Source organism: Panulirus ornatus, chromosome 56 (assembly GCF_036320965.1).
Source record: "Panulirus ornatus isolate Po-2019 chromosome 56, ASM3632096v1, whole genome shotgun sequence".
NCBI classification, from domain to species: domain Eukaryota; kingdom Metazoa; phylum Arthropoda; class Malacostraca; order Decapoda; family Palinuridae; genus Panulirus; species Panulirus ornatus.
This window is the reverse complement of record NC_092279.1, coordinates 30,316,937-30,334,443: the sequence shown is the minus strand read 5'-3', so window position 1 is coordinate 30,334,443 and position 17,507 is coordinate 30,316,937. Positions and strand designations below refer to the sequence as shown.

The following is a 17,507-nucleotide window of genomic DNA, read 5'->3' as shown; positions in this document are numbered from 1 at the left end:
TCAAGTTTGTCATTGTATTTTATTACTGTACACAAGAATTTGATAGCACTATAAATATATTTAATACATATTGTACAACAATATGGATTTATAAGTAACTATATATAGAATAAAAAATCTATCTTAGATTTCATTTCACAAGGTCCAAAAGCTACATTTCACTTGTACTGAGAGGTCATATGAGAGATTGGGTATGGCAGGGGATGCAAAAGAACTTTATTGTAGAGTGGTAGAGAGTGACACATAATACTTGAGGTGGTTAGGACATGCAGAAAAAATGCAAGATGGGGAGTTTACAAGAAGAGTGTATGAGTATGATAATAGGGGTTTAAATGAAGAAAGACCACCTGTGACATGAGGAAACAGATTGGAAGACTAATGGATTGGGAGAAGAATGCGAGGAATATGTGCAGGAGGCATGTAAGGAGAGGGATAAGTGGAGGCTTTGCTATAGCCACCTCCTTGAAGAGAGCTCCCAGAAGGAATGGGCATCAGACAGATAGATCGTCTATCTTTTTAAAGGTAATACTAGTAAATCAAGATATGCATTTTACAAAGCTAAGAAAGAAAAAAGGTATTTAAAGATTTATTTCTTTTTATTTCTCAATTGTCGCCGGACAATGCTGTGGGGGCTGTCCACAGCTTCAGTGAGTTGAATCTAAGGAAGAAATTGATACAAAATTTAATCAGTATAAATAAATTTGTCTAAAATAATAAATTCAGCTGAATATATAAAAAAATATGCATACAATAAATTTTTCACATGCAATAATTCATGATAAACTGAAACGTATTTCCAATTCATGTAAGGATACTTGATAAACTGATCTTTATACCATTCATGAAAAGTTGTTAAAATATTTCCATCTGATAATAGCCAAAGAAATTTCAAACTTTATGAAAGATTTCTAACATCATATATACAAATGCAGAATAACTGAGCTGAAAAGGAAGGAATACTGATAATGATTTATGGCGAGATTATTGTACAGGAAGTTAGTCATTTATTCAAGGACCCCTCATCACTTTTTAATCTTCTAACATCAGGGAAGATTTAACTTCACATAAGATGACCATGATGATCTATATTGGCTGGACTAAGCATCAAAATTATCAGCGTACAGGCGAGTTGTGAACAGGGATAATATAACTACTGAATAATGTTACCACATAAGTAATTTTTGTACACTAACCAAACTTGGAGAGCAATGGTACGGTTCATCAGCTATTGGCTTGTATAGATGACGTTTTCGTCTCTGTACCTTGGTCTTTCCACCATCACTATCTTGAGAAGGCTGGCTGTCATCTACCTTGTTTGCAAGGCTGTGAAGAAAAATTTTACTACATTAGCTTTAAAGATTAAAATGAGAAATCAGGCACTACTAAACTGGAGAAGAATTAGTTGACCAATATCAGACTTCCACTTCTACACATCAAGGAGCATAAGGTAGAACCCTATCCACATAAAGAGATCTCTATACTCTTTTCTGATACCTTCCTTAATTGACATGTATCCTCACCGAGTCCACTGAGTCTGTAGCACCTGCTGTTGCATCCCCACCACCTCTGCTTTGGATCAACTAAACCAATAAATGATGTTTTTCCAAAACTAAAAATGCTTTATTCAAAGGAAACAATAATGGTTTTTATAGTTTTTGTGGACCTAATCAGTGGAAGAAGCTATGATTTCTTTTTTTTTTTTTTGCATATCTAGGAATGGCCAATCCAGTAATTTTTTTCCCACATGTTCACCATTTCCCTCACTAGCAAGGTGCAAGGTAACACCAGGAACAGATGAAGAAAAGGCCTCAATTGCCCACAGTAACTAATGGTTTAGCTACACTAGGTATGGTTTAGTCATAATTCATAAGAAAATGAGTTTTTTTGCACTGTTGGGAGGGCCAAAAATATAACATCAAAGGATAAACCATTTTTTTTTCAAGTAATATAACTAAGCATACTGACAACAGCTTACATGCTTTTGTTTTCTTGATTGTTTAGATGGGGGTTTGCAATCTCAGACTTGCTCTTGCGCCCTCTAGGCTTGCGAGTACTTCTTGTTGCTCTCCTGGCTGGCACCACCGAAGGCTCCCATACTTCATCCTCTCCATTACTGCTCATCTCATGATCATGCTGCTAAAAGGTAAAAATAATCTTATGGTACTAATTAAAAATTAAAAACCACAGATTATTACATCACTTGACTGGTATAAGATGATAAACAAATTTACATGTACGCTATGAAGTTATACTTGAAGCTCTTTTCTGTACACAGCAAGAAACCCATAAGCAGAAACTTCTTTAAAAACCAGTCACTACAAAGCTCTAACCACACTAGAAACTTAACAAATTTACTACCTCATTCTATATTTCCACTCTTTTGATTTCTACTTCCTTCTACATCATTTTTTCCTACATTACCTTTTCTGACTCTGTTTTGATTTGCATGAAAGAAGATACTATGCCTGGCCAGGATGATGCCAGAGGAAACTCTGGTGGAGGTCTACATAATCTCACCCTATTCAGACGGTCTTTATGTATCTCATCCTAAACCTATTATTCCCTTATTTTCATACCATTCTAAAACCCCAGCATCATCCATTACTCACTTCTGAATATCATATCTTCAATTTCTCTCATTTCTAACTCTACCATTTTTCCTAGGAGACTTTGAAAAAAGTTCCAAGGAAGGATATGTAAATTCTGTGCTGCATGGGGACCCCATCTCCTGAACATCATAACTTTTTGAATTTATGTATGGTGTGTGCATAAACCTTGTCTTCAGTTAACTGATTCCATTCATTCACCATCCTATGCCATAAAAAGTATTTCTACCCATCCTTTTTCATAATTTTTTTTTCTATACTTAATTTCATGTTATGTCCTCTGGTTGCTCTATCTTCACATCTCTTAGACAAATGTTCAATGTTCACATCTTTGATCTGTTTAACAAATTATAAAGATGTGATAAGGTCATCCCTCAGGCTTCTCTCTGCCAAGGAGGACAAATTTAAAGCCTTAAGCCTTTTCCTGTAACTTAACTTTCTTAATTCTGGTACCAGCTTTGTTAGCATCCTCTGGATCTTCCCTAATTAGCTCTTTGTGCATATTTAGGTGTGGTGACCAAACCTGAAAAGCATATTCTAGTTTAGGCCTTAAGTAGGATATGAATAGCTTGCTAAATATTTCCTTATCCATACACTTTAAGGCCATTCTGATATTTGGTGTAGCAGTTAGCATTCCTGACCATGCTGCCCAGGGTTGAGCGCATAAGTTCAAATCCTGGTTGCAGCAGTTGATCCACAGTCAACCCAGCTGTTCATCCACCCTATGAGGTGGTTTGATTGAGTGAGTAATGAAGGGGAAAGAAAGATGTGCAATAATAAAAAGAGTGTGGCTGAAAAAGCAGAAGAGGGTGTGTTGAAACGGTTTGGACAAATGGAGAGAATGAGTGAGGAAAAGTTGACAAAGAGGGTATATGTGTCAGAAGTGGAGGGAACAAGGAGAAGCGGGATACCAAACTGGAGGAAGGGTGAGGGGCACCCAAGGAATAGAGTGAATTGGAATGGTGTAGTATACCAGGGTCGACGTGCTGTCAATCAACTGAACTACAGTATGTGAAACATCTGGGGAAAACCATCGAAAGATCTGTGGAACCTAGATGTAGATAGGGAGTTGTGGTTTCAGTGCATTACACATGACAGCTAGAGACTAAGTGTGAACAAATGTGGCCTTTTTTTTTTTCCGGGCACTACCTCACTGACACATGGGGTAACAATGCTGTTTCTTATGGGGTGGGGTGGTGCCCGGATCCTTTCACAGTCTTCCAGTCAGTCACCAACTTCTGTAGTTTCTCACTCAAATCAGCCATCAGTGCTGTATCATTGGCAAACAACAACTGACACCCTTCCTAGGCCCTCTCATCCCCAACAGACTGCATACTTGCCCCTCTCTCCAAGACTCATACACTTACCTTCCTCACTATCCCATCCATATACAAATTAAACAACAATAGTGACATCATACACCCCTGCTGTGAACTAACCTTCACTGAGAACCATTCACTCTCCCCTCTTCCTACCCTTCACATACCTTACACCCTTGATGAAAACTTCTCACTGCTTCTAGCTTACCTTCCACACCATATATTCTTAAAACCTTCCACAAAGCATCTCTAATAACCCTCTCATATGACTTCTCCAGATCCATAAATGTCACATACAAATCTATATTTTTCTAAGCATTTCTCTCACACATTCTTCAAAGCAAACACCTGCTCCACACATCCTCTACCACTTCTGAAACAGTTTGGACATGTGAAGAGGATGACTAAGAAGGTATACATGTCAGAAGTGGAGGGAACAATAATAAGGAAACTGAACTGGAGATGGAAGGATGGAGTGAAAGATACTGTATGGGGTCAGAGCCTGAACATGCAGATGGGTGTGAAGTGTGAATGAGATAAAGTGAACTGGAGCAATGTGGTGTAAAAAGATCAATGTGCTGTCAATGGGCTGAACTTGGGCATATGAAAGAAAAGTGCCATGTGATAGGTTACAGCATACCTCGCATTCAAAGAAGTCTTCACGAACAGTGCGTCTGGTGACTCGACGAGAAACTCTTTGTGGTTTGGTAGCGTTGGAAGAACCATCAGAAGTCAGTGGATTAGGATGACTATTAGTTGCCAATGAAGAGTCCAAGGCAAGGTGCAGCGAATCCTAAAAATGAAACAACATTAGTAACTGAGTAAACAATATGGACAGAAAACTAACCTGTGTGTTCATAACACCAGTCAGCAAGATTTTGTCCCATGGAAAAAATGTTTCTAATGTATTTTTGCATGCTGAATCCAAATATTTTTTAAGAATTTCTCTATCACCCTTAGTTTATTTGTTCCAGCATATTGCATATCATTACAGAGCATTTGAAAAAAAAGTTTAACAAACACAGATATTTTCACTGTTTGTGAAGTGCAATAGCTTCTTTTTGAAAGCACAAGCCTAGGTAAATGAGTCACCATGGGCCTGCAGAAACATGACTGGAAATGTCGAGACATTTAAACAGTGTCCACTCCCGAGTAAGTTCTCTGTCAGTTGCAGGCTAGAACTCAATATGTAAACATTGTCTTTTCCACTCTGTTGACAGATTTTTCTTTTGTATTCAAATGTTGTAATGATACCCAATCCACCATTATAATGCCGAGAAATTGTGTAATTAGTCCAAATTCTTTCTCAGTGGTGAATTGGGAGAAAGAATACTTCCCACGTATTCCCTGCGTGTCGTAGAAGGCAACTAAAAGGGAAGGGAGCGGGGGCTGGAAATCCTCCCCTCTCGTTTTTTTTTTTTTTTTAATTTTCCAAAAGAAGGAACAGAGAAGAGGTCCAGGTGAGAATATTCCCTCAAAGGCCCAGTCCTCTGTTCTTAACGCTACCTCGCTATCGCGGGAAATAGCGAATAGTATGAAAAAAAAAAAAAAAAAACCCACAAAATTATTCCTCATGCCCCTAATTCAAAACTGCAGTGAGCATTACTTTGGTTGTAAAGTGGGTGACCTGGATACACCCCCCCTTACATTTGTTGTGTCACATGTGTCAGGCTTTTCACAGCATGGACAAAAGGTTCATGCAATATGCCTTTTGCCATTCCTATAGTTTGGAGAGAACCCAAAGACCACACTTTGGACTGTCGCTTCTGCCTGACAAATATAAATGGTATAATATCAAAATCCAAGTATACTGTTAAATATCCAAATTTACCATCTGCTATGAAGCCAGCACCTTATAGTTGGGAATTACCTGTGCCAGAGCCTCCAGGAAACACGACAGTGAGTGATGATAAGTCTGTTGATGAGAAAGTAGACCAAGTAGAGGACACTATGGATCCAACATTTGAAGCAAGCTGTCCTTCAAGTGAATCATATTTGCTGAGTCAAGACCTTAATGATCTCATCAGTAATTTAAATTTGTCTAAGAAGCAAGCCCAACTTTTGGGTTCCAGGTTAAGGGTCTGGAATCTTCTCCAGAATGAAATTAAACTTTGTTTTTATTGTGATCACCATGTCATTTTCAAAGATTTTTTCTCCCTTCAAGATGGTATGATGTTTTGCAATGATGTTCGATCTGTTATGGAGGCACTTGGCCACAAATATAACATGGATGAGTGGTGCTTGTTTAGCGACTCATCAAAAGTAAGTTTGAAAGCACTTCTACTCCACAATGAAAAAAGTTCCCCTCTGTTCCTCTGGCTCATGCAGCTAATATGAAGGAATCGTATGATAACATGAAGCTTGTTTTCGAAAAAATTAGGGGGAATGTATGAGGTGACCTAAAGGTTGTGGCACTTTTACTCGGAAGGCAACTTGGTTATACAAAGTTCAGTTGTTTCCTTTGTGAGTGGGACAGCCGAGACAAGAAAAATAATCATGTAAAGAGAGTATAGCCAAAACAAACATCACTGACTTTACTGAAGAATGTTGTCAATCCTCCTCTTGTTGATCCTGAGAAAATTCATCTGCTTCCTTTGCACATTAAGCTCAGTTTGATGAAGAACTTAATCAAAGGTATGGGGAAACTGGCCATGGATTCACATATTTGAGGAATAAAGTGTGTGAAAGAAGAAAGTTAAGAGTATATGTGAATAAGAGCAAGGTTATTAGGTACAGTAGGGTTGAGGGTCAAGTCAATTGGGAGGTAAGTTTGAATGGAGAAAAACTGGAGGAAGTGAAGTGTTTTAGATATCTGGGAGTGGATCTGGCAGCGGATGGAACCATGGAAGCAGAAGTGAATCACAGGGTGGGGGAGGGGGCGAAAATTCTGGGAGCCTTGAAGAATGTTTGGAAGTCGAGAACATTATCTCGGAAAGCAAAAATGAGTATGTTTGAAGGAATAGTGGTTCCAACAATGTTGTATGGTTGCGAGGCGTGGGCTATGGATAGAGTTGTGCACAGGAGGGTGGATGTGCTGGAAATGAGATGTTTGAGAACAATATGTGGTGTGAGGTGGTTTGATCGAGTAAGTAATGTAAGGGTAAGAGAGATGTATGGAAATAAAAAGAGTGTGGTTGAGAGAGCAGAAGAGGGTGTTTTGAAATGGTTTGGGCACATGGAGAGAATGAGTGAGGAAAGATTGACCAAGAGGATATATGTGTCAGAGGTGGAGGGAACGAGGAGAAGTGGGAGACCAAATTGGAGGTGGAAAGATGGAGTGAAAAAGATTTTGAGTGATTGGGGCCTGAACATGCAGGAGGGTGAAAGGCGGGCAAGGAATAGAGTGAATTGGAACGATGTGGTATACCGGGGTCGACGTGCTGTCAATGGATTGAACCAGGGCATGTGAAGCGTCTGGGGTAAACCATGGAAAGTTGTGTGGGGCCTGGATGTGGAAAGGGAGCTGTGGTTTTGGTGCATTATTACATGACAGCTAGAGACTGAGTGTGAATGAATGGGGCCTTTGGTGTCTTTTCCTAGTGCTACCTTGCACACATGAGGGGGGAGGAGGTTGTTATTCCATGTGTGGCGAGGTGGCGATGGGAACAAATAAAGGCAGACGGTATGAATTATGTACATGTGTATATATGTATATGTCTGTGTGTGTATATATATGTGTACATTGAGATGTATTTATTTATATTTATTATACTTTGTCACTGTCTCCCGCGTTAGCGAGGTGGCGCAAGGAAACAGATGAAAAAATGGCCCAACCCACCCACATACACATGTATATACATATACGTCCACACACGCAAATATACATACCTATACATCTCAATGTACACATATATATACACACACAGACATATACATATATACACTTGTACACAATTCATACTGTTTGCCCTTATTCATTCCTGTCACCATCCTGCCACACATGAAATAACAACCCCCTCCCCCTGCATGTGTGCGAGGTATCGCTAGGAAAAGACAACAAAGGCCACATTCATTCAAGGCCACATTCGTTCGAACTCAGTCTCTAGCTGTCATGTATAATGCACCGAAACCACAGCTCCCTTTCCACATCCAGGCCCCACAGAATTTTCTATAGTTTACCCCAGACGCTTCACATGCCCTGGTTCAATCCATTGACAGCACGTCCATCCCGGTATACCACATCGTTCCAATTCACTCTTTTCCTTGCACGCCTTTCACCCTCCTGCATGTTCAGGCCCCGATCACTCAAAATCTTTTTCGCTCCATTTTTTCACCTACAATTTGGTCTCCCACTTCTCGTTCCCTGCACCTCTGACACATATATCCTCTTGGTCAATCTTTCCTCACTCATTCTCTCCATGTGACCAAACCATTTCAAAACACCCTCTTCTGCTCTCTCAACCACACTCTTTTTATTACCACACATCTCTCTTACCCTTTCATTGCTTACTCGATCAAACCATCTCACACCACATATTGTCCTCAAACATCTCATTTCCAGCACATCCACCCTCCTCCGCACAACTCTATCTATAGTCCACGCCTCGCAACCATATATCATTGTTGGAACCACTATTCCTTCAAACATACCCATTTTTCCTTTCCAAGATAATGTTCTCGACTTCCACATATTCTTCAACGTTCCCAGAACTTTCGCCCCCTTCCCCACCCTATGATTCACTTCCGCTTCCATAGTTCCATCCGCTGCCAAATCCACTCCCATATATATAAAACACTTCACTTCCTCCAGTTTTTCAAACTTATCTCCCAATTAACTTATCCCTTAACCCTACTGTACCTAATAACCTTGCTCTTATTCACATTTACTCTCAGCTTTCTTTTTTCACATACTTTCACATACTTTACATTGAGATGTATAGGTATGTATATTTGCGTGTGTGGACGTGTATGTATATACATGTGTATGTGGGCGGGTTGGGCCATTCTTTCGTCTGTTTCCTTGCGCTACCTCGCTAACGCGGGAGACAGCAACAAAGCAAAATAATAATAAATATAAAAATAATAAATTCCCCAGAATCTGTGATGCAAAAATCATGGTGGATATCCTTGTAGGATCACAGATCAGGGAACTGCTTCGAGATGAAAAGTTTGATGAAGAGCTAAATGAAACTGAAAAAACTGCATGGGTGTCATTTAAGAGAGTTTGCAAAGATTTTCTGGGGAATCACAGACCAGTAAACTACTGTTATTTGTAAAAGATCTACTGACTTTACATAAATCTCTGGGGCACAATATGGGTCTAAAAATGAACTTTTTGGACATGCACTTAGACCTTTTTCCAGAAAATCGTGGGGCAGTCAGTGATGAGCATGGCAAAAGATTTCACCAGGGCATTTTAGACATGGAATTGTGATACCAAGGAAAGTGGGGCCCCCTCTATGTTGGCAGGTCACTGCTGAACACTAAGGAGGATTGTTTCTGAGGCCAAATATAGCCAAAAATTGTACACTTTTACATTCTAAAGATTAGTTTTTAAGTGTAATACCAGCCTCATTTATGAATGAGTTATTTATTTATTCATTATACTTAACTGCCATCTCCCATATTAGTGAGGTAGTGCAAGGAAACAGACAAGGAATGGCCCAACCCACCCACATACACATATATATATACATAAACGCCCATACACGCACATATACATACATCATACAAACCTCCAACAGCCAGGATCAAACCCGGGACCCCTGTGCAACAGGCAGGAGCGCTACTGCTAGGCTATGATCACCTAGTGGTAGCGCTCCTGCCTATTGCACGGGGGTCCCGGGTTTGATTCTGGCTGTTGGAGATTTGTATGTTCTATGAAGGTGCGCATTCATATGCACTTTGTTTGTATAAACTTACATATACATTTCAACATATACATATATACACATGTACATATCCATACTTGCTCTCTTCATCCATTCCTGTCACCACTCTGCCACACACAAACAAAAAAGGCCACATTTGTTCACACTCAGTCTCTAACTGTCATGTTTCTTCTTCTTCTTCTGCTATATTATGAATGAGTTATGAACACTTATTGTAAGATTTAATTGTTTTGTCACTTAAAAACTATTCCTGATAGAAAAATTCTAAAAACAGATTCGAATTCAGCTTTAAAAAGTACTGAAAGTTCTACCATTTTAGTTTGTGGGACAAAAAAAAGTAAAATTTTTTTAACCAGTGTAACCAGTATGGCTCCAAACATTCAAAGCACAGTTCGTGCTCATCCATAACTAATTGTGGTATACAATCAATATGGTGCTAGTTTCAAGATCTTTCTTGGTCCCACATATACTATACAATTAGGTTACCCTGGTGATTCTCATAAACCAGTCTGTTAATGTTTGTTGCCTGTGAATTATCTGAAAATTTGGATAAACATAATGAAACAGTACGAGGAGGTAGGAAGATAGGTAAGTGGTTCCTGGTGAAGGTGGGTCTGTGTCAAGGAGGCATAATGTCACAATGGATGTTTGATCTAAATATGAAGGAGGTGAATGCAAAGGTCTTACAGTGAGGATGGAGAAGCATAGGTGAATTATTTAATGCTTAGAGATGACAACTCTGGAAGCAGACTCCAAAGAGAGACTCCACAAGTGTGTGTAAAACAGAAAAAAGTTTGGAAGTGTGTATAAAACAGAAAAAAACAGAGTAAATGTGAACAAAGGTAAGGTAATCAGGTAAAGCTGAGAAACAAGCTAGCATGGTTTGAGTGTAAACTTGAGCAGGTAGGACCAGAAGGAAATGGAGTGCTTTAGGTAACTAAGAGTGGGCTTGGCAACAGATGAAACCATGGAAGATTATGTTATCTATAGGATGGTTGAGGGGCTCAGGCCCTGCATAAATCAAGGAGTGTGTAGAAAGAGAGATCAATGTCTGTTAGGGCAAAGATGGGTATGACTGAGGGTATACTACTCGTAACAGTATTGTATAGACATGAGTCTTTGGCCTTAAAAGTAAAATAAAACATCAGTCTTTGGCCTTTAATGCAATAAACAACATAAGGTTTTGGCCTTAAATGCACAAGAGGACATGAGTTTTTGGCCTTGAATGCAAAAAAAAAGGATATGAGCATTTGGCCCTGAGAGGGAAAAAATGGACACTACATGTGGTATGAGGCAGGGTAAGTATGTAAGGAACATGGGCACCTACAGAAATGCTTTGGGGAGACAGAGAAGGATATGTATGCATAATGAAGGGGATTAGCTTTTACAATGTAAATCAACTGATTAAAATGATATCTGTAATGTGTTTAAGCACAAATAAATATTCTTTTTACAAACTTGATTACTGTTTTCAACATTAGCAAGGAAGCACTAGGAACAGAAGAAGAAAAGCTGCATTTGCTCACATCAATTCTCAACCTGTTACATGCAATACACTGAAACCACAGACCTCTATCTACAACCAGGCCCCACAAACTTTTCCATGGCTTCTCCCAACCACTTCACATACTTTAGTTCAATCCAATGACAGCATGTTGACCCCTCTAAACCACATTGTTCCAATTCACTCTATCCCATGCATGTCGTTTTCCCTCCTGCAAGTTTGGGAACTGATCATTCAAAATCTTTTTCACTACATCCTTCCATCTACAATTTGGCCTCCCCCTTCTCCTTGTCCCTTCCACTTCTGACACATATATCCTCTTTGTCATACTCTCCTCACTCATTCCATCCATATGTCCAAACCACTTCAGCACATCCTCTTCAGCTCTATCAACCATACTCTTCTTATTACCACACCTTTCTCTTACCCTTATAACTTTACCTAGCTTGATAATTCCATCTATCTATAATTCTGATGCCCATTCCCTCTAGGAACTCTGAAGGTAGTAGCCATAGCAAATGAGCCTCCATAACTGGTGAACTCCAATGCTGCTTCTTATCCTTTAGTGCTTCACCTTTAACAAGCCGCTGGTAGATGGCAACTCTCGTGCAGTGTTTCCAGAGGCTCCTACCTAATGTTCCAACCAACTACTTCTACCAAATGCTCCTGTCTAATGTTCCTACCTACTAATTCTATCTATGGCTCCTACCATTTTCATATATATACAACACTAATGGGACTACTATACCTCCAAACATACCCATTTTTGCCCATTTTCACCCACTCATCCACATGACTCGCTTCCACTTACATGGCTCCATTCTGGGTCCATTTCCAGGTATCTAAGATACCTCATCTCCTCCAACTTCTCTCTATTCAAACTCACATCCCAATTACCCTATCCTTTTACCCTGAGAAACCTAACAACCGTGCTTATATTCATATTTACTCTTAATTTCCTCCTTTCAAACAATCCCAAACTCAGTCAATGACTTCTGCAGTTCCTCACTCAATTCTACCACCAGTGCTTTGTCAGCAAACAACTACTGACTCATTACCCAGGCCCTCCTCATCACCTACAGACTGCTTACTTGCACCTCTCTACAAGACTCTTGCATTTACCTCCCTTATCACCCCATCCATAAACAATTTAAACAACCATGATAGCATTACACAAAGCCTGCCACAGACCAACCTCCACCTGAAACAATTCACCCTCCTCTCTTCCTACTTGTGCATAAGCCTTACACCCTCGATAAAAACTTTTCAGTGCTTTCAGCAACTTTCCTCCTATACCATATATTCTTAAGAGATTCCACATGGCATTTCTATTAACCCTATTACATGTTTTCTGCAGATCCATATATACCACATACAAATCCCTCTGCTTCTCAAAGTATTTCTCACACACATTATCTAAAGCAAATGCTTGATCCACACATCCTAATACTATTTCTGAACCACATTGTTCCTCCCCAATCAGTATATGCCTTCACCCACTCAGCCACTACTTTCACATAAAATATTCACAATTCAGAAAATAATGCAGAAGATAATTAGTACCTGTAATTTGTATATTTCATAAATAGTTTAAATAATTTTATTTAATATAACTGGATAACAATGCAAAGTAAAACATGTCATTCATAAATCTGGCAAAAAGAAATAAACTACCCATATTTGATGAAATCATATCAGCAGTTTCTCTTAGCCGACAGTGAAAGAAGCAATTCTGTATGAAAAACTATCTATCTATCTATCGCTGTCTCCCGCTCCTGCGAGGTAGCGCAAGGAAACAGACGAAAGAAATGGCTCAACCCACCCCCCCACACATGTACACACACACACGTCCACACACGCAAACATACACACCCACACATCCCAACGTACACACATACATACACACACAGACACACACACACATGCAAACAATTCACAATGTCTGCCCCTACTCACCCCCATCGCCACCCCGCCACACACAGAATAACATCCCCCTCCCCCTTTATGTGCGCGAGGCAGCGCCAGGAAAAGACAACAAAGGCCCCATTCATTCACACTCAGTCTCTAGCTGTCATGCAATAATGCCCAAAACCACAGCTCCCTTTCCACATCCAGGCCCCACACAACTTTCCATGGTTTACCCCAGACGCTTCACATGCCCTGATTCCATCCATTGACAGCACGTCGACACCGGTATACCACATTGATCCAATTCACTCTATTCCTTGCCCGCCTTTCACCCTCCTACATGTTCAGGCCCCGATCACTCAAAATCTTTTTCACTCCATCTTTCCACCTCCAATTTGGTCTCCCACTTCTTGTTCCCTCCACCTCCAACACATATATCCTCTTGGTCAATCTTTCCTCACTCATTCTCTCCATGTGCCCAAACCATTTCAAAGCACCCTCTTCTGCTCTCTCAACCACGTTCTTTTTATTTCCACACATCCCTCTTACCTTTACATTACTTACTCGATCAAACCACCTCACCCCACATACTGTCCTCAAACATCTCATTTCCAGCATATCCACCCTCCTCCGCACAACTCTATCCATAGCCCACGCCTCGCAACCATACAATATTGTTGGAACCACTATTCCTTCAAAAATACCCATTTTTGCTTTCCGAGATAATGTTCTCGACTTCCACACATTCTTCAAGGCTCCCAGGATTTTCGCCCCCTCCCCCACCCTATGATTCACTTCTGTTTCCATGGTTCCATCCACTGCCAGATCCACTCCAAGATATCTACAACACTTTACTTCCTCCAGTTTTTCTCCATTCAAACTCACATCCCAAGTGACTTGACCCTCAACCCTACTGTACCTTATAACCTTGCTCTTATTCACATTTACTCTTAACTTTCTTCTTTCACACACTTTACCAAACTCAGTCACCAGCTTCTGCAGTTTCTCACATGAATCAGCCACCAGCGCTGTATCATACTATTCGCCATTTCCCACATTAGTGAGGTAGCGTTGAGAACAGAGGACTGGCCCTTTGAGGGAATATATATATATATTCCTATGAGTCCACAGGGAAAATGAAACACGAAAAGTTCCTAAGTGCACTTTCGTGTAATAATCACATCATCAGGGGAGACACAAGAGAGAAATATAACAGTCAGTTGATATACGTTGAAGAGACGAAGTTAGGACGCCATTTGGTAAACGTGATTGTCCAAAACATATAACGAGCGTTCATAAACTTATCATTTTATAAATCTTATCAACAATAAATCTATCTAATTTGTATAGACCATCACTAATATTAAGATTATAATTCTTTGTGTATTTAATAATAGAAGATTCAATGATATTTCTCTTGGTAATAGAGTTAATAACTGAGATAGCATTACTCCAGTCAATACAATGTTCATAGTTTTTAACATGATTAAACAAGGCATTGATTCTTGTCCCGTTCTTATACTATATTTATGTTGCTTAAGTCTAAGAGAAAGATCCTTACCAGTTTGACCAACATAAGATTTATCACAGTTTCCACAAGGCACTTTATAGATGCAACCAAGAGAATTTTCTGGTGAATTCCTGATTAAGATATTCTTTATAGTATTATTGTTGCTAAAGGCAACATTTGCATTAAAGGATTTAAGCAACATGGGAAGCAAAGTGAAATTATTATTAAAAGGGAGAACTAAAAGATTCTTGGTGTCAATGGGAGGTTTGGGCTCAACTCTATAAAATGATTTCTTTGCTAACTTAAGGGATTTATCAATGAAAGATCTAGGGTACTTAAACTTAGATCCAATAGAATATATCTTCTCAAACTCATCATCAATAAAGTTTGGACTGCAAATACATAATGCCCTAAGGAACATAGATTGAAATGATAATTTAACTCTGTCATGTTGAGATGAGTAATAATGGATATATGAGCATACATTGGTGGGTTTTCTGTATATGCTAAACTTAAACTGGTTTCCTTGTCTATGGATCATGCAATCTAAAAATGGTAACATACCATTATTTTCATTTTCTACAGTAAATTTGATGGAAGGTACTAAATTGTTAAGTAAGAGGAGAAATATTTGTAAATTTTCATTTGTTGGCCAAACACAAAGAACATCATCTACATACCTGAACCAAATTGCATTAGAAGGTAAGATATCCTTTAGTAATTTTGTTTCAAAAAATTCCATATAAAGATTACTTAGTACAGGTGAAAGAGCGTTACCCATTGCCACAACAAATTTTTGAGCATAATAATCTCCATTAAATTGAAATACACAGTCTTTTATACACAATTTTATCAGTTCAATGAAATTAGACTTTGAAACAGGCAAATGAATATCATCCAAGACATCAAATAAATATTCTAAAAGGTCATCAACTGGAACTTTAGTGAAAAGTGAGGAAACATCAAAGCTAACAAGTTTGAAATCAAAATTAATATTGATATTGTTTAGCTTGTTGACTAAATCTACATCTTATTGAAAACAGCGACTGGACCAAGAACACAAACCCTTCTTTTGTGGTAAACCTGTCTAATAGACAACTAGATAAGGATTGCTTGAGTGCATTAGGCTATGGTTTAAGTTTTGTGTGCTCTAACAGAGAAGCCAGCTGTGTTGATGTCACAAAGTCTTTTTGTAATTTAGAAAAATACAGTAATTTAAGTAATGATGATATCAATATCTGTAAAGGTTTAGTGTATGGCAGTTTGTCAAAACCAGTGGAAGCTAATTGCCCTAAAAGATTAAAAAGAGCTATTAACACCTTAAAAAAAGACAAGGATATACATATTACTAAAGCAGATAAGGCTAACTGTTGTGATTTAGACAAAAGTAACTATTTATCTAAAATGAATGATCTTCTAAAAGATTTTTTTCTTTCAAACTATTCGCCATTTCCCGTGTTAGCGAGGTAGCGTTAAGAACGGAGAACTGGGCCTTTGAGGGAATATCCTCACTTGGCCCCCTTCTCTGTTCCTTCTTTTGGAAAATAAAAAAAAAAATAATGAGAGGGGAGGATTTCCAGCCCCCCCGCTCACTCCACTTTTAGTCGCCTTCTACGACACGCAGGGAATACGTGGGAAGTATTCTTTCTCCCCTATCCCCAGGGAGATAGGGGAGAAGTAGAAGCGACTCCACTTCTAAAAGATAACACAACATATTCTAAACTTAGTAAAAATCCCTTAGAAGCAGTTAATTCTCCCTTCAATAAAGAAATGAAGTTGTTGTTGAAAGGTAATGGTTCTCTTATCAAAAATTTGTCATCTTTGTCCCCTTCATTGCCATATATGTATGGACTTATCAAAACACATAAATGGAATTTTCCAGTAAGACCTATAGTGAGTTCAGTAGGCTCTATCACATATAAATTGTCAAAATGGTTAGTTTCTTTATTAAGCCCTTTAGTGGGTAAGGTATCAAATTCTAATATCATGAACAATGTAGATTTAGTCAACAAGCTAAACAATATCAAAATTAATTTTGATTTCAAACTAGTTAGCTTTGATGTTTCCTCACTTTTCACTAAAGTTCCAGTTGATGACCTTTTAGAATATTTATTTGATGTCTTGGATGATATTCATTTACCTGTTTCAAAGTCTAATTTCATTGAACTGATAAAAAACTGTATAAAAGACTGTGTATTTCAATTTAATGGAGATTATTATGCTCAAAAATTTGGTATGGCAATGGGTAACCCTCTTTCACCTGTACTAAGTAATCTTTATATGGAATTTTTTGAAACAAAATTACTAAAGGATATCTTACCTTTTAATGCAATTTGGTTTAGGTAAGTAGATGATGTTCTTTGTGTTTGGCCAACAAATGAAAATTTACAAATATTTCTCCCCTTACTTAACAATTTAGTACCTTCAATCAAATTTACTGTAGAAAATGAAAATAATGGTATGTTACCATTTTTAGATTGCATGATCCATAGACAAGGAAACAAATTTAAGTTTAGCATATACAGAAAACCCACCAATGTATGCTCATATTTCCATTATTACTCATCTCAACATGACAGAGTTAAATTATCATCATTTCAATCTATGTTCCTTAGGGGCACTATGTATTTGCAGTCCAGACTTTATTGATGATGAGTTTGAGAAGATATATTCTATTAGATCTAAGTTAAAGTACCCTAGATCTTTCATTGATAAATCCCTTAAGTTAGCAAAGAAATCATTTTATAGAGTTGAGCCCAAACCTCCCATTGACACCAAGAATCTTTTAGTTCTCCCTTTTAATAATAAATTCACTTTGCTTCCCATGTT

At 38.5% G+C, this 17,507-nt stretch overlaps 1 protein-coding gene across 1 annotated transcript in view; it reads right to left on the bottom strand.

Annotated features, from left to right (window-relative positions):
* The window catches only part of LOC139765800 (uncharacterized), a 357,196-nt gene continuing 339,689 nt past the window's right edge, over positions 1-17,507 (bottom strand). The window contains exons 29-32 of the mRNA XM_071693594.1: positions 4,566-4,718; positions 1,976-2,136; positions 1,194-1,323; positions 1-658 (exon numbers count right to left, since the gene is read on the bottom strand). Coding sequence (XP_071549695.1) covers positions 587-658; positions 1,194-1,323; positions 1,976-2,136; positions 4,566-4,718 — 516 coding nt within the window. The 3' untranslated portion in view covers positions 1-586. The remainder of the gene's footprint in view (positions 659-1,193; positions 1,324-1,975; positions 2,137-4,565; positions 4,719-17,507) is intronic.